The 22173-nt window shown below is 48.1% G+C and overlaps 1 protein-coding gene across 1 annotated transcript in view; it reads right to left on the bottom strand.

Moving 5' to 3' along the window:
• Positions 1-22173, bottom strand: part of SPG7 (spastic paraplegia 7 (pure and complicated autosomal recessive)) — a gene marked incomplete at its 5' end in the record, with an annotated part of 30672 nt that overhangs the window by 5398 nt on the left and 3101 nt on the right. The window contains 9 exons of the mRNA XM_010154153.1: positions 3603-3713; positions 4728-4830; positions 6003-6127; positions 11619-11792; positions 12568-12730; positions 13033-13158; positions 14424-14526; positions 17167-17306; positions 18305-18555. Of these exons, the coding sequence (XP_010152455.1) occupies positions 3603-3713; positions 4728-4830; positions 6003-6127; positions 11619-11792; positions 12568-12730; positions 13033-13158; positions 14424-14526; positions 17167-17306; positions 18305-18555 (1296 nt within the window). The remainder of the gene's footprint in view (positions 1-3602; positions 3714-4727; positions 4831-6002; positions 6128-11618; positions 11793-12567; positions 12731-13032; positions 13159-14423; positions 14527-17166; positions 17307-18304; positions 18556-22173) is intronic.

Raw genomic sequence — 22173 nt, 5'->3', positions numbered from 1 at the left:
TACAGTGAAGCGCACGAGCTGCATGGTCTGTGGCTGGAGAGCCAGCAAGCTTCATCCTGCACTCCGTCTGCGGAGAGGCAGCAAAAAGCCCTTCGCTTACGTGCTGCGGATGAGGTGCTCTACCTTTATGTGATTGAAAACACTGGCAGAAACTCCCCCTGCCTCCCCCCATCCTTACAATACTTAGTCATTAGACGAATAATTCACCATTTGGTTAGATCACAGCTCTAGAATGTAAAGCTCTGTTCTGTTCCCAGCTCTGCCAAAGGCAAGTTACACTCTATCTCTGCCCAGGGACAGATCTGCAACAAGTCAGTCTCCCATTTGGAGGAAAAAAAAAAAAAAAGGGAAAAAGCTACCCCCAAACCAACAAAACCCAAAAGAGAGATTAGAGTATCATACTGATCTCGCTGTATGGTCTTTCAGCCCCTTAGGCAGAACATGAGAGAAACAAGATGTTGCATTATATATAAAGAGAGGTCCCAGCTGAGATTCTTGGGCATTAGGAGCGTTCCAATCAGCAAAAAAACCCAAAGTACATACAAAAATCTTTCTCCAGACCCTGGAAATGTCTCTGATTACACACGGCATGCTCCGCATGAGCTTATTTCCCAGGTTCCTGAGAACTAGCAAATTAAGCCGTAACTCACACTTAATACTTCCTCCAAAAAGGTGATTTTTGAAAGCGTCTATTTTCCAACCCAATAGCCCGGAACGCAGAGTAAGTCCAATTAGGATTTAAAAAAAGGAAGCTGAATGGAAGTAAAACTTGTGGCACGTAGAACACGGGTTTAAGTACAGAGCAGGCTGCATATCGAGCACTCATCACAGCTCCACGTGTTAAATGCAGAAAGGTACCAGTGCTTTAAAGCCAACGACTCCGCACAGTGCCAGGAGCAGCAGGGGGTAGAGCAGGCAAAGTCAAGAGCGGCTTTACACCAGGCTTGCTCGATGCCTTGGAAAACAACATTCTATTCACATGAATTTTTAAACAAAGTCAAGGGCTTTATTAAAAAAGGAAATGGCAAAAGTAGTGTGGCAGATCTTGTAAAATTACTGCTCAGAGACCCTGGAAACCACCGTGCCCTGCAAGGCAGGATGGTGCTGGAATAGCAGATTGATTGGAACAGCCTTATTTTCATCAACCAGGACCTCACCCTGCCATCAGCACTGAGCGTGCCTGTGCCTGGATGTCTCTTTCCATGAAAAGATGTATATATACGTTAGATATATATATGTATATATAGACACACACTTAAAAAATTCTGGAAGCGTTGCTCCATCAACCCACCGAGAAGGGAGGGACTGTACTTTTCACAGCAGCACGCAGTGTGCCTACAAAGATTATTTCTTTTCCTACACCCAGTAATCTCCAGGCAGGAAAGTTCTCTGAAGGCCTGTACTTATTCCATTTATGAGACAAACTATCCAGGAAACAACGCCGGTGCATCTTTGCTGGCCCTACGCAGCGTAGGCAAACCCCACCAAGAAAACAGGCTCCACTACATCTTGTAAAGACAACCCCTACAAGCCTCTGTGCGCTCAGCAGGCTTCTCCCCTCGCTCCCAGGAGACCTCACTTAGTGATTGCTTTCTGTTCCCAAACCAAAAACACAATGGGGACTACCACAGAGAGAAGTTCTTACTCCTCCCTTGCAGACACACAAAGCTTTAGGGCTGACAGGGCCTCTGGACTTGCAAAGTTCTCTTTTGATGATTAAAACTGTGCTTATAATGGGAAGCACAGTAATATCTTCTTTCTGTCAAGAAAAGCTGTTACAGCAACTGGAATGCCCTCTGGATTGCAAAAGGCAGAAGCGTTCCCACTGCACGGCAAGGGTATGCTTAATACATGGGCCTGGAGGGTTGTTTGGGGTCTTTTAGCCTCAGTCTACAGAAACAAAGCCCAGTCTTTGCTAATACGAAAGAATCCGATTAAGCAACACAAAGACTTTATGGCCTCCTACAGGCCACAGAGCCTCAGTGAAGCTGTGAATCTGCTGAAGCCCATGCCCTGCAATGCCCCATCACAATCCCAGACACTCCTTCTGCTACCCATCCCTGTGGCCTTACTTGCTTTTTGCCTTATCTTCCGAGTCTAGGAAACTCGGGCAAGGGTGGAATTCAGAACGAGCAGCCAGGTGAATCCCTACAAGTTTGGTGCTTTCTCTCCTGCAGATAGGAAAGGACGTTTGCTCCTACCGATGAAGGCTCCTGCCTTACAACTGGAGTCACCTCGCTGTCCACCCTTGGAGCTGCTGAGTACAGCCCAGGCTTTTTCCAAGTGTGGCCACAGTCACCCAAACTACCCCAAGGGTTTGGTTTTTTAAGAGGCAGGTGAAAATGTCAGGAATTTTCTCAGAAAATCTCTTAAATGAGGAGTTGTTCAAGCATTTTCTGATAAAGCAAACACTGTAATTCCAGGACCAGGAAACAGCTGACCCAGTACAAACATCCTGTCCCACACACTCCACTAAAAGCACGGCATACCAGCCTGTTTGCCCAGGCTCACCCCCCACGATGACACTGCAGCCTGGAAGCGGTCAAGTGTCCGATTGTGAAAACTAAGGCTCAGCTCCAGGGCGGTTCAGACCGAAACCCAACAGATTCAAATCCCTCAGGTGAAGTCAAGAGTTCTGGGAACTCATTTTCCCCTCCCTATAATATACGGCTACAGGGTAATCTCCAGAGTCCTCTGCTGGCAATCGCACAAGCGGCAGGGAAAGGCCGACAGGATGTTCTCAGAGGGAGAACAGTGCTCTACTGTCTTCCAGTTCACTCTGCTAATTCATCAAAGCTAGGCTTTGAGGCCAAAAACTCTAGTTTCTTGCTGTTGGGGATATGCAGCCTATTTCCTATTCATGTTTAAGTAGCAGGTGTCCAGAGCTGCAAGAAAAACCCTGAGATACTTCCACTTTCTTTTCTTTAAAAAAACCCAAACAAAACCCAAGCGATCCAGATTTGAATTCCCCTCTGTACTGTCTGGCTACTGGCCATCTTCCCTGAGCTACTGGTTCAGGCTGCCTGCAGATTCAGGACGATAGATCCATCTGAGGTCTTGTTCAGAGAACCTTCTGTGACTATGGCATCCAAGACCCTCAGGGTAGCTCTCTAGCATGTAACCCATGCACTTGAGTCTTCACATAATCACAGACTGGTTTGGGTTGGAAGGGACCTTAAAGCCCACCCAGTCCCAACCCCTGCCATGGGCAGGGACACCTTCCACTAGACCAGGTTGCTCCAAGCCTCATCCAGCCTGGCCTTGGACACTTCCAGGGATGGGGCATCCACAGCTTCTCTGGGAAACATGTGCCAGTGCCTCCCTACCCTCTCTGGGAAGAATTTCTTTCTGATATCTAATCTCAATCTTCCCTCTTCCAATTTAAACCCATTCTCCCTTGTCCTGTCACTACAGGCCCTTGTAAAAAGTTCCCTCCCAACTTTCTTGTTGCTCTTCCAGGCACTGGAAGGTGCTATAAGATCTCCCCAGAGCCTTCTCTTCTCCAGGCTGAACAAGCCCAATTCTCTCAGTCTTTCTTCAACCCTCCTCTCAAGCGTGATACAGACCGATAAGACAACAACAGAAACAGCTGGGTCACCTACCTGCAAGGACTCGTTCCACTGCATACTCAAAGTTGAAAGTATCGATGGATTTGTGACCTTCTCTAGCAGCATGAAGAGCAGCTTCATTACATACATTCGCTATGTCAGCTCCTGTAGACAAGGGTTTACAAGCATTACACTGGATTTATCACATGACAGGTTACAAGGGACAGAAGAGGCAAGAAACATTTGGAGAAGGACCTAAGGGAGTCAAATAGCCCACACTATTTTGTTCCTTGGGAACAGAGAGCAAACTTAGCCCGTGGTGTTTATGTTGGATTGGAACAATACAACCGCCTTGGCAAGGAACGTTGTGTTGCCACAGGGAGGACAGAGTTCAGCAATCAATTAACAGGCTAAAGCCAAGGCTGGCTCTCGGCAACAGGGAGCAGCGTGGGCAGTCTGGGTTGGCATGGGCTGCCGCGCTGCTCGTACAGCAACCGCACCACCTCTGCGCCGAAGGGAGGGAACATCTGTTCCGAGTTTGTGTGTGTGGGGTGATGGTGGCGGGGGGCTGCTGAAAGAAGTCACGAAGAGGCAGTGTGCTGGGGCCTGTTACAGGGGAAATCCAGAAAGGATATTCCAGGAACTCCACATAAACAGGAACTCCGGAGCCCCTTGCTCAGCACTGTTTCAAACTCCCAGGGACCTACCCTGGAAACAGGCTCAACGCAGGAGCCAGGCAGACGTCCCATTTCTACCCTGACTGACAAGGTAGTCACTATTCATTCCTCTTATCGCTTTCCTGGTAACATCTATCGACTTAAGAGTCTTTACTCCAAAGTGCAACATCTCATCCTTAAAACCAGCTTGGACAGGAAAACGAGCAGTGGTTCTTCCCCTCAGGAATTAACAACTCGGCCACTATAAAAGTGTTTTCCCTACCCCCACACCGCAGAAGTTTGAGAAGACTGAAAATAACCATGAACAATTGCTCATCACAGCTCCATTCACCAGTTAAGTTCCCACTACTTCCATAGGGATGGAGAAGGCTCAAAGAAAAAAACCCCACCCCTTTATACCAAAACACCCTGTTAAAGCTAAGCAGCCCAGAAGCTCAGGTTGAAGCGCAGAACTAGGGCAGAAGCGGGCCAAGCAGCCCCACAGGGACGCAGCATGTCATACCGCTGAAGCCCGGAGTCAGCTCAGCAAGGTGCTGTGAGTAGAAGCTGGCATCCTGGATGAGTTTGAGACCCTTCAGGTGCTGCTCAAAGATCTCTCTCCTCTCCTGTGAAGAAGACAGAATACCTGAGCCCACAAGCCTTCGCCACATGAGCCGGGGTGGCGGGGGGGAGCAGGCAGGGTGACACTGCCAGCAGAGGGCAGGGCTGGCCTTACAGCATTTCAGTGCTGCAGGAGCCCTGATAAACACCCAGCTCTCAAACTCAGAGCAGATGTACGGAGGCTTACCGTGAGTCACTGCTTTCTCTCGCAGGGCCACTCTCCCCTCCCAACTTTCACTCTGATCTGCCTTTACTTTTCTCTTACCATAAAAGCACTCGCAGGAAGGAGCTCCGATGGCCTCAACCTGCTCCCTCACACACTGCAAACGAAAACTCCATCTATTAACTACTCTGGCTGCGACCCTTTCCCAAACCAAGGTGGGGGTGAGACGACGGGCTGGCAAGCAGCCACCCAGTGACTCATTCAGCTGGTCCAGGAGATCCTGATTAAAACAATGGGCCCACTTGCCAGGGTTTTTCCCCTTCCTTCTTCAGGGCAGCTGCACAGCTCATGCTTCCGGTGCCAGATTGTATCAGGCATTTGAGGTATTTTAACTGAAAACTCTGAGTACGACAGTAAAGCACAGATGGGAGAAGAAGAGCTCGTGCTGGCAGAGCGGACAGATCTTTACTGCAGCTGAGCCTATTCCCAAAACTCTGCTACAAAATGTCAACACAGCGGACGTGGAAGCTCCTAGTAAACGGATTTTAAACGCATTCAGAAGGAGAAAGTCACTTAACAGGCTGCCTAAAGGCAAATGAGGAGCCTTACAAGGACAGTGAGGACAATAAACCTAAAGAACAAATGGTGCTCAAGGCACATGACAACTTAAGTTCTCACACAAGCCAACTTGCCAATTAGGTGGTTCCCAATTTCCTGGAGAGAAGACACATAGTTCTGCATCTGCATGGCAAAGAACCTCACAGAAGAATTTACTGCCAAAACTCATACCAGAGCAGAGACACTTAAAACCAGTGAGTTGTCATTTCAGAAACAAGGCTTCAGTATGTCAAATCCTTGATTTCGAGCACATAAGTAAGAATAAAGGCAAACAGAAGCTGACCATCTCTATCTTCTTCAAGCTCAGCCTTTGCCAGGCCAGCGAGTCACCAGAAAGGACAGGGACACCTTAGCCATTAGCGTTACGGTAAAGACAGGGCAGAAGGTGGAATATACCTGGAGTGTTGGAAGATCAATAAAGATGTGCCTGTCAAGCCTCCCAGGTCTCATCAAAGCGTTATCCAAGACATCTGCACGGTTAGTGGAAGCCAGCACTATGACATGATCCGTGGTCCCCATTCCTGTAGAAAAATAAGCAAAAAAGGTTAAGGTTTTCACCATCACAGACACTGCACTGCAAGCACACAAAGGGAAGGGGCAGGCAGGATGCAGGGAGTGTCTTACGAAGCTTGATCACAAAACCAGAGGGTGTTTGCAGCATCCTCTGGGGCAGCTGAGGCCAAGAGTGCCCTCTGCAGCCAGGAGCACAAGGCAGGAAAGAACCTCCCAGGCCAGCCTCCAGTCAGCACAGATACGCTGAAATTCCTTTTTCATCTGCTTCGTAAGACTTGGCTTAAGACTCCCTCTCCCCCCCCGCCTTGTGACACATTTGGAAATTGCTCCAACTAGAAACCAGAGCAGAATCTCTCTGGTCTGATGAGTTAAGAGACGCCTTCTCACCCCCAGGCTCAAGCCAATTCCTGCTCCTTTAGCTCCAGGTTATAAAAACAATGTTTGCCAGCCAAACTGGCCTTTCCCTTCCCAATATTTCTGTGGGAAGCTCTTTCAGCTTCCATTTACTTGTAGCCTTCAGTCACACAGGCCACCAGGATGACCAGGGAAGGGACAGGCTTTCTTCTGCCCAGCTCAGGCTAATGCAGAAAGCGGACACAGCCTTGCCACCCAGCCAGGGGCATGTTCCAGAGGGATTTGATCTTTGCTCACTCATCTTTTACCACTCAGAAGGCACACAGGCAGATTGCACACCACTGCAAAGACCAACCCCGCAGGACTTACACCACAGACACGTAGCAGACAGCAAACACAACCAAGCGGCTTCGCAGCGACGATTAGCGTACACCAGCTCAAGCCACAGTCAGAGGTTTTGTCTCCAGGTCTTAAAGATGAAGGGAACATCAGGATTTACAGGCTTCATGAGAGCAGCCTGCAGCATGGAGGCTTCCTGGGAAGCCAGAACACCAGCAGCTGGAGGAGGGCAGAAAGGGGCAGGCGGTTGCACTGCTGGGGTGGGGAGCCAGAGATCATGTTGAATCACTGAACCACACTGCTTATTTATTCCATTCCACCGGATGCCCGCAGGCCCCTGGGTCTGAGTCACCTGCCTACAGCAGATTCAGCAGCCCTGGCACACAGCAGCCTTCCCAGGGTAAGGACGCGCTCATCCCATGTGCTTCCTCTGCTGCCAAGTCACACGCTGCAGAGGCAGCTTCGTGCACGTAAGCTGGGCGAGTTTCAGCTCTCTCCGGCTTCAGCAGAAGAGCTGCCAAATGTGTCAGCGCACAAGAGCTCAGCAGAGAGATTAAGGTTACAGGTAAGTCAGAGAATGGCTCTGTCAGCTTGTGCTACAGCAAACCTCAGTGCTTCCTCCCTGCAGGATGCTGTCTAAATAAGCTCCTGGAAAGGATGAAGCCGGCCCTTCTTCAGGCACGTTATTACGCTGCACTCCGGAGTGTGATAAATAAGCAGAGACTGGCAGGCACTTGGGGGATAGCAAGCTTCATTCACATGGCAGGATTAGATGGTACAGTACATTATCTGCTTTGCAGCTGGGAAGACTCTCTTAAAATAGGTCTGACTATTAGAACAAATATAAAAAAAACCAACCCAGAACCACCGAGAGCATCCTCCTCACATCAGCTTCTGCCCCACTTGCTCCCAAGCCTGTATCCCAGCAATGCAAAACACTGCTCCAAGAAATCTACAACCGCAGCCTCTGGCTCACATCACTGTTCCCGACGCAACATCACCTGGCATGTCACAGGCTTCAGCTTCCACAGCCAAAGGAATAGACTACAAAAACATCACCTCGGTCACGGCAACAAATGAGAAACCGCCCTGAAAATTCAGCCTAGAAAGTGCCTTCCTACCTACGGTGTTCACGAATGAAGCCGCTTCAAAACGGAAGGAAAAAAGGGTCCATCCGAATGGGGAAGCGCTCTGCTCCCCACCATGCAGCTGTTTACTTTGATGGGCACCTCCTCTGCGTTACCACACCGTGTAACTCTGTCGCCGGTTGGGTATCATCTGAGCAGCCCTGAACAGGGCCACCTTCGCGAGGGAAGCCTGGGGCTCAGAATCCTGCGCGCAGCACAGACGCGGGGAGAGGGTGGGGAGAGACCACAGACCCGAGGAGTTTGGGTGAAGGGCTGCCACCAGAACACATCCTGCGTTTTCATTCACAAAACACCGATCAGCTGGGACCGTCAAGCTCCTCTCAAACGCATTCAGAGGAGAGGAGATATTTGGGTCACATTCCCCTTCCGCTTGTTTGCGGTTTGTGAGGGAAGATTTGCTATTCAAACCAGGCACCTGTTTTGACAAAGCCTGGAGTACATGTGTCACTCGGGTTTTAAAAACAGCTTTTGTACATACAGGCTCCCTTCACTCCCTCCCCTTCTCCCACCAGATTCCTGGCGCTTCCAGAACACGAAGAAAGCTGTCAGAGTGAAGGAAACCAAGGTCGCTTGTAGGAAGAGCACTACAATTACTCTAAAATCTGCAGACCAGAATTACCGAGTATCAAACTGCACATTCATCCCATACAGCTCAGCATAATGGCTTTTTTCTTGGTGTCCTCATCCTTCCTCCAGCCTGCGCAGCAGGTTCCACATAGCTCTGACCCTCCTTTTTTTCCTCTACCTTACCTCTGAGTAATCTCATTCCAACAGACAAATTCAACAATCACCGCCGATGACTCACACAGCTACTTTCGTGCACGATTTTCTTTTCAAATTAATAGCTAACTCGGTCTGTGGTGTTGCCTTGCAGAACTTCAACCATCAATTTAAGCTAAAGACAGCTAAAACAGAGCTCTCAACCTTCCACTTCAAGGCTTCCTCATTACAAACACACCCCACTCCTCCACCTGTGCCTGGGTAGAGCTGTTAACCTCCTAAAAAACCTTGTTCACTACCATCCTGAAAACTATTTTGCCATGATGTGCAGGGCACCTCTGTGTTCATCTAGGGAACGTGCCCAGTTAGGTAACATTCCAGTAACACGTGCCGAGAGCATCGCTTGCGAGTGCAAGCCAACAGTAAGTCCACGTTTCTCGTACTAGCCCGACAGCCCTTGCCAGCTGTCTCCCATCTGACACTGCAAACCCCTCGGGCTGTTTTTTTAGTGTGTGTTTGATACAGCACTTAGCAAAATCAGGGACTTAGTACATGATCTGTATGAGACACGAATAAATAATGAGATAAAATAACCTTGGCAGCACACAGCAAACAAGGGATTCTTAAAGTACATACTGAGGATAATATTTACCTTCTAAACTCACTTTCCAGTAGAGTTGTACCCTAATTTCTGAACTGAGACTCACCAAGAACACGCTCCAGAAACCATGCGTTGTTTCTACAGACTGGAGGAAATCAGACACTTTCATTTTTGAGAGAGAGATGCGGATTGCACTGACTACACATTCCTGAACAGACAGAGAGGTCTCCACTGAACTCAGTTTTGACCTGTTGCAGCTCACCCTACAACTGACCCAACCAAGCCAGGACTGCTGTGAGTTACTGCTGGCCTTTTCTGTCGAGACCCCCTACTACAGAGGTGCAGCTGTGAGCAGTTCTAATCACTGCAAGCATATTTACGTGCTGAGCCAAGTTTCCTAAATTAGCACAGACCCAGGGAACTGCACGCACGTATTTAAGGTGATTTCTGGTATCTACGTAGCACTGTGCGCTTCAGGGGTGTTCCTCCACTTCTGCCTGGTTGTTTAGGACCTGCTCATTCCTCTCCTTCAAACACTTCACGGCACCTGTGCTGAAGCAGAGGTGTGCAGGGTCTCTCTACAAGCAGGACCACTCCACCCTGTCCGTACTATGCTGTGCTCCTGGCTTACAACTTCTCCTTCTGCAGCAAGGGCAGAGATCCAGAATTACAGCTCATCTCACGTGCAGCATGAAGGAACATGCTTATACTGCAGGACAGCTTTTAATTTTTCATAGGAGGAGCGTGATGAGAGACGTGTCACAGTTACAGTCAAGGGAAAAGACGGCTCTGTCCCACCAAACAGCAGACTGATAGGGACATTCCCTGATGGGCAGGTAGCTTGTTACTCCTTACCCTGCTCTGCAATAATAAGATTCAGCAACAGAAACGTCACAAGTTGGGTCAGTGCTACAGGCTCGGGCAGAGTTATGAGTAAGAATAGCCAAGGAACCATTCTTTTTGGCACTTGTGTGGAAGTGTCTGAGAAAAGGGCCGATTCCTGGTGCGGTACAGCCAGAAACCATCCAGAAGCATGGCATCAAACCAGGGCTTGTTTGCACAACTTATCTCTCAATTTAGATAGGGATCCTGCGGTCAGGCAGACAACGTGAGAATAAAAGGAGGTGGGAATGAATAGAATTGTTTACGTCCTTCTGGGACAACTAAACTTTAAACCTTAACAGGCTTTAAACCTGTCTCAGATGGAGTACAGCAAGTATCCAACAACACTTAATGGCCAGCTGGACCTAAATGTTACCCCCTACAGACAGCAGTGCCCTCGCCGCCAATTCATTTTCTTTTGGTTCCCCAGTACTGTAAATAATTCTTCTCTAACTGCCAGTGGGAATTCAAACTCCCGAACTGAAGCCATTTACTACAGGAAGAGTCTTTGGGGGTGCTGCCCTCTGCCAGCCACCATCTCTAATGCACATTTTCTGTTGATGTTATTAGCAGGTGCATGCTCCCGTGGCTTTTGCTGCAAATTCACTCTGGATGGGACACAACGCTCTTCTGACTCAGGGTCTTCAGTACAGTCACAAAACCTGTTGGGTCCAGGGTTTTAAAATTTACTAGATTTAGCCCCAAACCCTTGAAATCTAGACACATATATAGGCTTTTAAGAGGTTTATTTCCACAACTCAGTCACAGCACGTACTCGGAGATCTGTCCTAAGCCCAATCACTTCCTCAGGCACCACAGAGCACTCCTGCCTAACACTCCAGGGACAGATATGATATGAAGTGAGATAAGATACAGTGCCTTTAGAAACAGACTAACAATGGGGTACGTGGTGCTTGAGGAGATTCCTGAGGGTTATGGGTCACTGTGAAGCCAGCACTAGGCACACAGCTCCCACAAATCCTGTGCTGAACAGCAGCAGCTGCTTTTCCTCTGTGTTCGGTGCAGCCTTGAAGGGCAGAAAGAACAGAGAAAGGACCCACTTCAAGTGAGTGATACAGCAACCTCCAAAACCAGAGCAAGGCCAGCCAAGGCCACACTGGTGTCCACACAGGCAAAAAACCAAAACTATGACCTTCAGGGCCACTGTCCCTTGACTAAGCAGCAGTCCAAAACAGTTATCACTTGTCACACAGACAAGGACATGACCAAGCTGTAGTTCTGGGCTTAGTGCTCAACAGGCTGCAAAGCTCAAGCTAGCCTTGTCCCAGGGCAGAGGGGAACGAGCTCTGTGTCGAGGCAGTGGTAATTACCTTAGCAAGAAGAGAATGTTAAGAGGCATGGCAAGCTCAAGCTGAGAAAAGATGCATAGGCCAACAGCTTGGATCTCAAAGGTGCTAAGGGCCCAACTGCCGAGAGGCAGTGGGAAATACTCACCATCCATTTCCACCAGCAACTGGTTTAAGGTCTGCTCCTCCTCAGCGTTGGCAAAACCAGATATGTTGGTTGAGCGTTTCTTGCCCACAGCATCAATTTCATCGATGTACACGATGCAGGGTGCGCGAGCCTGAGCTTCTCTGAAGAGGCTCCGAACTCTGGCAGCTCCAAGACCTACAGGGGAAGGGGAAGGAGGCATAAGCCTTGTAGCTAATTGTTAGCAAAGCTGGAGAGCAGTATTACTGGTCCCCAACTTGTCACCGGGCAAATCCTCAGTATATGACTGGCCCTCTCTTGACACCTGGGGCACAAAGAAATAGCCAGAGAACTCATATGTAGTCCTTAAGCACAGTTCCCCCTGGAGCATGCTGGCCTTTAACTGAGCTCCCAAAACTGCCGGGACGCCTACAGCTGCTGTTAGCGGAGCTCTGCTCCCAGCTCCTAACATGAACTCCTGCTCCTTCCACAGGTCGGAAACAGAAATATCCAGCAGTTTTTTTGCACACTGACCCTTGTCGGGTCTCAAGAGATCTAGGAGGAAGGAAGAAAAGGAGAAAGATGGAAATCCCAAGGCACAAGGAGGCCATCCTTTCCCCATCAGCAGGGAGCAGCAGAAAATCCATCAGCAGTCTCACGCAAGGAAGGAAGCCTCAGTCAGTGGCTTTAATAATAGGTACAGGGAAGTCAAAGATAATGCTTTCAGGCGAGGAACCACGGCTGCACACTGTCAGAAAGCAGCAAGTAGCACTTCAGAGGGCATGCATTTTAGATAGTACATAATTAAGTACGCTCTATCACAGAAACCTTTTTGTATTTTCAGTGGAAGTATCCAACCCATCCTTCCCATGCAAAGACAGGCTAAAACTGTCCTTTGCAACAGGCCCAGCCAGCACCCTCCAACCGCACAACAGAGCAAGCAACCTCCACGCCCTCCTCCCAAGAAGCTTACCTCCTATCACCTCCACAAACTCAGAGCCCGCCATGGCCAAAAAGGGCACCTGTGCTTCTGTAGCCACTGCCTTCGCCAGCAGCGTCTTCCCGCAGCCTGGTGGTCCGAGTAACAAGGCCCCCTTGGGCACTTTAGCCCCGAGCTGAAGGTAGCGATCAGGACTCTGCAAGAACAACACATCTTGGTCAGATCCACAGCTCACCCGGAGCATCTGCACGAGAACGTGGACTCCCAGAGCTTCCTGATAACTGTTTTCAGCCTGAGCAACTCTGAGCTGCTGGCGTGAGCTACGTCTGCATTCCTGTTACGGAACTGGAAATACAGGGATTGAGTCGTGCTGATCACAGCATAAAAAACTGCTCAGGATCACGAAGGATGAAGAGAACATCATCCCCTCCTCCCCAGGTCAGCCATCTAGCCCAGAAGACAGGCAGCAAGCACTTACTCTGTTCTACTTTTACATACCTTTAAATAGTCCACAAATTCTTTGACTTCCATTTTTGCCTCATGCATTCCCGCTACATCCTTGAAGCCAATCCCTTTTCCAGATTTCCCATCCACAATGGTGAAGCGAGCCATTTTCAGCTGGTTCTGCGGAAGGCAGCACAAGTACTAAAGACATGCTCTCACTCCGGACAAGGCAACTGTCTGGAAAGGCTGTTTGCTATATTTTGGGAGATGGCACAAGGAGGCTTCTCACTGATTTTTAAACACTCTAATCCTTAGCACACACGGGACAGGTATCATTTACCATCAATACATACTCCTCAAAACAATTGCCAGTGGTAAATAATTACCAATAGTGTCAAACAGACACTTTGCACCACTGCCCGATGCTGCCACTGGTTTCTGCTGCAACACAGCCCAGGGCAGAACTATAGGTTCTCAAATTTAACAGACACCACATTTCAGTCTCCTGGTGTGCGTGAAGCCACAGCGACAGTCAAAACAAGAATTTAGCTAAACCCCCTACTTGTAGCTGCTCATTATGTTTTACTGGGAACAGCTACTCAGGAGTTTTTTTTCTTCGAGAAGAAAGTTTTCAGCCTCTCAGGCCTCAACCATCAGCTTATCCAAATGAAGAGTTAAACACGCAGGGACTCGCTGTCCCCACTTATGCAAGGACAGAATCTAGCGCTCAAGGCCCTCGTTACTCAACACTTGGAAATATTCTTCTCCTCGGAGCAGCTGCATGCCTTTGTGTAAAGGGAATCCCAAAGTCAGAGGAGCTGCAAAGGACACCGAGCAGGAAATCTAACAGGGGACTGAACTCACTGTATTCTCCTCCTCCCCAAATCCCTGCGGTCAACGGTAGTGCACCCCGGGCTGATTTCTACAGTTTCACCAGCTGACCCAGGCAAGAGTGGAAGAGAGGAGGAGGAGATCTGACTGCTGTTGCGAGCGAGGCATGTGGCATGAGCGGAACAGGCCAACACATAATGAAATCCAGAACCTGAACATATTTTATAAATTGAGAACTCATTTTGCAGAAAGCAGCAATTCCTACTTCTGGCTGTATGGAAGGCATATTGGCAGGAGCCAGGGAAAAACACCATCTGCAGCTGCAACGCATTAACAAGCTTTGAAAATAGCAGAGCAAACTGGACTGCAGCTTCACCCAGCTCAGCCCTTCCCACCCCCGGGGAAGGAACGGCCTTGGCTGAGCCCAGCTACTGCCCAGTCCACTCGGATGATCAGGACAGGGAAGATGCAAGGTGTGTCAAGACCTGAGAGTCCTCGGCACCAGTTAATTCATATTCCACGTTGCCTTTGCTGGGGAAAGGGGAGGAGATTGGCCATCAGAACACAAGACTACCCACAGGCTGCAAAACAACATCACAATCCAGGCTACTTACAAAGGCGTTGAATCCTCCCACCCGGCCTGCGACCCTAAAAAGGCGGAAGATGCTCCACAACATGGACACGGCCACAAGAGTCACTATCAGGGAAATGATATCGCTGAAAGGACAAAAGCAAGACAGGGACAAGTTGAAGGGTTTGGCCACAACTTGGTAAATATTACTCAACACTGCTATTTTCACTGTGTGAAAGATCCTGACATTTAGGCTACAAGGGCGGTGATGAGCAGACATGACTAAGAGAATGGAACCTTTACAGGGTTTTTATATACATATATAAATATTTTTTATATATATATATAACCCCAAAGACCCAAACGATTACATAATCTAAAAAGTTAAAGAGAGGACACTGGCAAACACTGCTTACAGCTGTGGAAGAAATGCGACCTCACCATCCCTTTCAGAGGCATTTCCACTTATACAACAAACAGGACCTTCAGGCAGCCCAATCGCATCCAGAGCAGAATCCAGTGGAGCTGGCAGTCCACCCAAAGGGAGCTCACTGCACAAGACCTGCAACCGGCAACGCTAGGGAGATTCCAGCGCCCCTAATCCTGGCAAAGTCCAGTGTGGGTCTCCCCTTAAGAGGCTGCTCCAACTCGTCTGGTTGGCCCTCCTCGGTCAAGTCTCTCAGATGTCCCTGATGTCAGAAGGAAGTGCTACAGCAACCAACAGCGTGCGTTTGCTGGATCCTTTGCAATACCAGTTGCATCAGGAGGGAGATGAGGGGCAGAGATTAGACACCGCCAGTCTAATACAGTTACAAAACAAACACGCTGAGGACAAACAGCCCGTGAGCTCTAGACCAAGGATGCTTTCAATAAAAGGAAGAGTGGTCATATGTCAGATGACAGGGTGAGATCTGTGGGACCCTGATCTGCTTCACATGTCTGAAATCATCTGATGCCACCACACTTCTGTCTCTTATCTTTAAAGCAGGACTGCGTGTTCCATCTCTCTCACAGGGAAGATTTACTGAAGCAAGGGGACCAGGGTGTGCTACACACGCCACTGCATTTGTTTCTTCTCAGTAAGAGACCCTAGGCACCGCTGGAAACCAAAAGTCACCTTCACTTTGTCAGCTATGCGAACAGGATTAATTCTGAAACACATCAAGCGCCCACATCTCAGAGAAAACTAAATCCAAGCTGAAAGTGCTCTGCACCTCACAGGTTCAAACTCCAGATTGAGACTCCAGACACTCATCAAGTCTCCTGAGAGACTTCAGGCCCTATAATATCTCTTAAAAACCATAATCTCTTAAGCAGCTTGTGTCAGTGGCTGACTAACTGCTCAGTCTACTCTTCCTGTTAGACACAAGTGTGAAAAAATCGCCACGTTCTGAATTTCAGCTAAAGGTCTTCACACTGCACGATAAATGAACGTTTTTCTTCATGTATCAAGGATGTGCAAGTGCTGTTCAGAGGACAAGTACCCATACAAAATCCAGCCCAGGGATCCATTCATATACCGACAGGACATTTGTTTCATGTTTTGGTAAGGTGTCCGGGAGGAAGATCTGCACACACCGGCCATCCCCACCTCCAGTGGGAAAGCCACAGCACTCCAAACCCTACTGAAAGCAGACGATGCCCTCTGTGTGGTGCACAAGTAGGTGACCAGGCCACACCGGCAGATAACTGCAGTGGCAGGATGTGACCAGTTGTCAGGAATCGGGATTTCTTTACTTCCCTGACAGGACCTGTGCACTACATCTCCGCATTAGTGCTTTGGAATAAGCAATCAGTTGAGAGCTCTCCAATTCCAGGAGTCTCTCCCCACACTTAGGGAAAGCACCTTTCTACGTCAGCGTAGTGGCCATCGTGGGGGGGTGTTCAACAACGCACCGAGCAAGCTTCACAGGGCGGCGCTGTAGTCTGCACCCCGTAAATCCTGTTCTGCAGGAACAAGCCGCTGGTTTCACGCAAGGGCAACTAAGCCACATCAGCAGCAAATGACTACAGACATGAGTACACCTACGATAGCCCAGAATAAAACTTGGCCAGTGCTCGAGTTATTTGACAGATCTTCCCTCTTCTTGCTCATTCTACCTTATTTCAGAATTCAAAGCTTTCAGCATTTTGTTTTTAAGCAAAGGATCTTAGTTTCAGGTGACAGAAAAGGGCTGTAAGTTTAACAGAAGTACTCCTCTCGTTGAGATTTTGTATCCCAGCATCAAAGCTGCTCTGCTCAGCATGTGGCTCGCAGCTGGAGCGAGCGTCAGCGCAGGCCATCTTCTGATCTACAGCTGCTGGAAAAGCAGGCCCAAACTAGGTGTTTATTTTTACAGACCGAACCACTGCCACAGGCCTTCCTCTAAGCATTTTAAGGAGGGGAGGCTTGCTGCACCACCAGCAGTCTCCACAGACCAGGGTGTAACATTACTTGTCGAGTCAGGATTTCTAATCACACTCTGCACTTGAATAATTGATTAAAAGGACAAAAAGTGCTCAACTGTGCAAGAACGCGCAGCAACCGGCACAGACTTTCCTCCGGCTTGCTAACGCTTTGGTCTGCTGCAGCTCCAGACACCTCTCCTTGGGACCCTCACTTCTGAAATGTTAAGGTACATCTAGACCATACTTGTGGCTGTGAGATGGGTAACTGCTCCAAAACCCAGACTGCTTTTTGTTCTGTGTTTCTGTTAACAACATTCAGTTGAAAGGGACTTTCCTCTCTAAGCGAGGGATGTTGTCACCAACACAAGATCAAGGGCAAGCACAAATTTGTATCATACTTTCCATAAAAGCCAGGATGTTTGTAGGAAACGGGGATTCTCTCCTTCTCATCAATATTCAGCTCATCCTCCACAGCTCTCAGCTTCTCTTCAAATTTGTCAATGTTTGCCACCCGCATCGTGTACAACAGGGTAACGTTCTGGGGAGATGCAATCAAAAGCGGCAGGTGAGCGTTGGGTAAGGACACAGCAACGAACACGAGTAGAGCGCAACACGGAGAAGTCAGGGAAAAGCTGAACGCTACATCTCTTGACATATCATTGAGGAACTCGAGCGCAGACAACTGACACTAGGGCTACACGGGAACTTGGGAACACCTCTAGGCTTTTCAGCCCCTTATGAAAGCACAGAAGTCTACAATTAAGTCTCAGGTCTCTAGAAACAAGAGGGTGCAACGACTCTGTAGGCACGCTGAGGATGGAGTTAGTATTATAAACCCAGTTACGCTGACACCTTGGGCTCAGACAGCATTTTGTACTATACATGGAAAACGACATCATTGGGAAGGAGGTGTCTTGTGCTCCCCTCGGGCTCCCTGGATTACGTTTCTGTGTCTTTGTCAGAAAGGAATTTCATCCAGGAGTTTGCAAATGGGTCCTAAGTCACTGAACAAAGTGGGATGTGTCCAGAATGGTATTTTAATCTCTCAAGCCGGTTTGAAATGATTCTCAGCAGTAACTCCTGGAAGTAAGCACGTGATCAAACTTGACTTTGTTTCCATTCCGGAAGATTTAGCGAGGAAGTCTGGAGTTTGACAGAACATCTGAACCCAAACTCCAGACAGGAAAAAATTTCAGAAACGAGATCTAGCAGTAAGAGTTTACAGTCTTCTAGACACCTTCTCACATATCAGACTGAGCTGGTAAGAAAAAACTATTGAATTGTCCCAGCTCTAGACGTATGTAAGATTTTCTTCCAGGTCACTGTTAACTATTTTTACAATTTAAAATGAAAGTCTTAGCTTCCAGGTTGATATCAGTAACAGAATTCCCCTGAAACTCAAATACAAGAAAGAAAAAGATTAATGAAGAGCAAGTTTACCAGCTAGAGTTTTACCGAACATATATATTCATTAATCCAATTCTTTTCAACAGCATAATCCAAGATCATTCATCCCAGTGGTAGAAAGTCACTCACCACTTGTCCATGCGGAGTTCCTCCTGGGTGCAGATAAACTTCCACAATATCGCTCTCTGGCACCACTTCGATTCTCTGGACCTCCCCCTTTGCCAGCATCTCGTTCACAAAGTAGTTCCAGGAAATGTTGGTCCCTTCTCTGTTCTCGCTGACCGTGAATCGAAACATCAGCAGTATGGCAGTGACGATGAGGAGTGCCCGTAAGCGTTCAAGGTGCATCTGATTTTCTCTTTTCCTGCGCTTCTCTTCCTCTTTAGAAAAAAGGGATCAGCAAAAAAAAAGGCATGAGCATGTAACTGCAGAGCTTTCTGACCCAAAGAAGGGACAATTAAGTGACAAAGATTAACACAACAGTGCCTTCTGGGCATTTTTTGTTGGAGGTTTGCTTTCTCCTGAAGGACCAGACTCAGCAGCAGTACCCCACTAGCATCGCACAGGCAGTTTTTGGCTTGGCTCACCAAGGAGGTTGTGTGACTTGCCCAAGGTTACACAAGTGAGGCAGGTTTTTTGGACTGCATGACATTCCCAGACCCTTCTGCCTTCTAGACTGTCAGACCACAGGGCCTCAGCTGTACACGTGAAACAGCACCAGGTCAAGAGCCTGGTTATGAAAGCATAAGCACCCAGATGTAAATTTAACGGTTGCCGGGAAGGAAGCACATTTTGCATCCTGCTAGCCAGCAAAAAATCTGCTTGCATCACACTGCTGCAGCTAGTCAGCTGTTCCCCAATGCCCCAAAAGCCATGCAGTGAGGCACTGTGTGCACAGATCAGAGATGATGATGTGGATCACGTCTGGCGCTTTAACTGTTGCTTCAGTAAGTGGAAGAACTGAAGCATCAGTGAGCCAAAGCAAGCCCTCACTTCCAGAAGTTAGGGATTGTGTACAAAGATGGCAATCTCGGATGCATTTTGAAGAGCTCTAATCAGCACTGTCTTTTTTAGGGCTGCCTAATGCTAGTCCAGGAGACTTCAGATGGTCGTAGTCCACCAGACCCATGACAATCCCACCAAACGTCATTCTGTTCAAAAATGAGACTCTCACTTGCCTGGCCAAATAAAGCCATCAGATCCTTCCTGCTAAAAATCAAACTCTGGAATGAGTACAGCCTGCTTCCACACAGCACGCTTCCACACTGCCTAGTCCTCGGGCTGCTGCAAGCACATCCACCAGAAAACATCAGGAGTCTGTGTCACTGGTAAATCAGAGCACAATATCAGAGGAGGTAACTGCCTCCTGGGGAGCTCCTGATCTGCCGGCATCCTCTACCTCGAGACCAGGAACGGTTCTGCTACCTAAGAAAGCATCTGCATTTGCAGCAAACATCACAGGAGACAGGGTATGCAGCTTACCTATGCATACAGATAGGCTGCAAATCCATCTCACAGCCTTAAAATGGCACAGACTTGCCTCCCACGCTGTACAACTAACCTCATGTTTGAAAGGGTTTGATAACTTGTCCTCATGAAGGGCCTGTATCAAAGGGATTCCCATGCTAGACGTGCTTTCCCCCACCTTTCCTGTAGCAGCGACATACTGAAGCGATGATGTGAGAGAAAGGGATGGTTTACTTCAAGTATGTGCCACCAAACCTTTCTTTCCAGACTCTAAACAGGGTGTTTTTTTTGCCCTACATCGGCAAATTTAAAATTCTGTGGTCTGCAAAGGACTACCACAGCATCCCCAATGCCAACTGCCAGCTAGCGTTGGAGTGGGTAGTATGACAAGTTTCAACTCCTCTTCCCAGTCGTATGTGGATGTTCTGGGTATATAATTTAGCACTTGATATACAATTCAACGTCAACAGCAACATGGCATACATAAATACTCTTCTACCCCCAGAAATAAATTAATTCTGCGCCACCAGGCTGCTAGTGCATCTGCCTGCTGCAGCCCAGATTAGATTTATTTGCAAATGCATAACAAATGTTCTGACACCAGCATTTATCACTGGCCACCAATTAGACCCTACACAGGCTGCAACAAAACCAAGGGACGAACGTATGACCCAGTCAGCTGCTAAAAAAAGTGCTCTGTCCTTCAGATCCGCAGCATCATTTTTCACTCTTTTCCTAGCTCTGCTCCGCATTTAACAGGAAAGGCTTGTTCCTAAATAGAAACAATGCTGCTTTTCAGATAAGGTCATAATTTCAAAAGACAAGCTCAGACACTGCGTCCAGCCCATCCACTTTGTTCTTCAATGCCATCTCCTCACTTCTGTGTTATCTGCTAGATCCAGCTTTATTAAAACAAAGCAATTCATCACAAAGCTGTAGGCTGACATCCACTATAGTCTTAATAAAGAAAATTAAAATGTAGTAGGATAGAGGCCTTAGTCTGGACAGTATCCTGAAAAGCTGAGCAGGTTCTAAATAAAATTCTAGAGACTCTATGGAAAAGTGAGTACCGAAAGTCGGTCCGTCTGTCGCTGTGCCAGTTCCTTGGAGATGTCAGAGCCAACTACTGCTAAAGCATTTTTTTGCGCTGAATTTCGAAGTCAGGAGGCACATAATACGTTCTGAAGCAGACGTAACTGAGGGTAATCTCACAAAAAGATCACCAGAGGGTAAGAGCTGGCCATTGCATACCCTGACACAAACTCCAGTTTGTAGGAATTAGGCTTGTCCAGTACCTTTAACCTACAGCTGAATAATTTCAGGAAAAAACTACTATTTCTAGAAAGCCAGAGGACAACACAAAATCTTCCTGTACTCAGAATTTAATTAGGGATAAACCCAATCTATTTCTAGGCTCATGTAAAGTATTGCTACCTTTACAGTAGAACATTCATCTGGCACCACAAGCCACCCCACAATATTCCGTAAATGACAACCAGTAACTGGATGCGGCACTTGCAAGCAACAGCTGTGGGAATACTTCCAGCTTTTTAGTCTCAAAAAGCTTCCATGAAGCAATGATTTGCCATTAACCCCAAATCTGAACTCTCCGATTAAAATCTCGCAAGGGCTGCGGTGACAGTTTGAAGAGTTCTTTTTAATAATTACTGCAGAGACGAGTATTTCCCTGGAGACATGGGGTAACATTCCACCTCCCAAAGTCAAGCTATCCATTAATCACAGGAGAAAAGAGGCCACCGAACACGGCATGTTACTGTTTACTAATTTTAACAGCTACAATACTTCAAGGTGCTCACAGTCACCCTGTGTGGTCCTGCAAACGCTCAGGGCCCCAACCTCTAAGGAGGACATCGATACCTGCACTCCTCCAGCCCAGTTAAATCGATCCCAGTTAAGAGTCACTCCTCCTGCCTTACAGAGATCGCACGCAATGACACAAGTCAGGCTAGAAGTCAGCAGCAGCTGACTGCTTTTACTTCAAATGTTACTGCAAAGATCAAACCACCGTGTTTAGGCACAACAAAGGAAAAGGCCAGCTATTATAGCACCTGATGACACCCAGGTTAAAGTTTATCCTATAATTTCTACAGTTATATTACAATCCGTGTGACTTAAGATGCCAAGTGCCATCCAACTCACAGTACAAAGGTCTGGAGCTGGTCGTCTACGGAAGGTTTATCCCTCACACGAGTGTCCAGGAAACAAGCAGCACAACAGACACAGACTCTCTCAAGACATCACCAGCCTCCGCAAGCATCAACTGATTTCATAAACTGAAGTGAGGAGGCCTTTGTTCTGCTCCCGCACGTGTTACTGACAAGACAGAGGAGTGAGACCTTCATTCACCTGGGCCACTTCTGGCATCATGCTTCAGCTGCCCCTGCAGGCCCGTGGGTATAGGCCACGCCGTCAGCCGTGCGACTTCACAGCTACAAATCTACATCAGGGTCTGAAAACATGCCTTAGCCAGGGCCCAGAAATCCTTCGCATGCGCTTCACTCCTTGGGAGG

The sequence above is a fragment of the Eurypyga helias genome, unplaced genomic scaffold (genome assembly GCF_000690775.1).
Source record: "Eurypyga helias isolate BGI_N326 unplaced genomic scaffold, ASM69077v1 scaffold24246, whole genome shotgun sequence".
Classification (NCBI taxonomy): Eukaryota; Metazoa; Chordata; class Aves; order Eurypygiformes; family Eurypygidae; genus Eurypyga; species Eurypyga helias.
The sequence above is the reverse complement of the archived record's forward strand: the minus strand, read 5'-3'. Positions and strand labels throughout refer to the sequence as shown.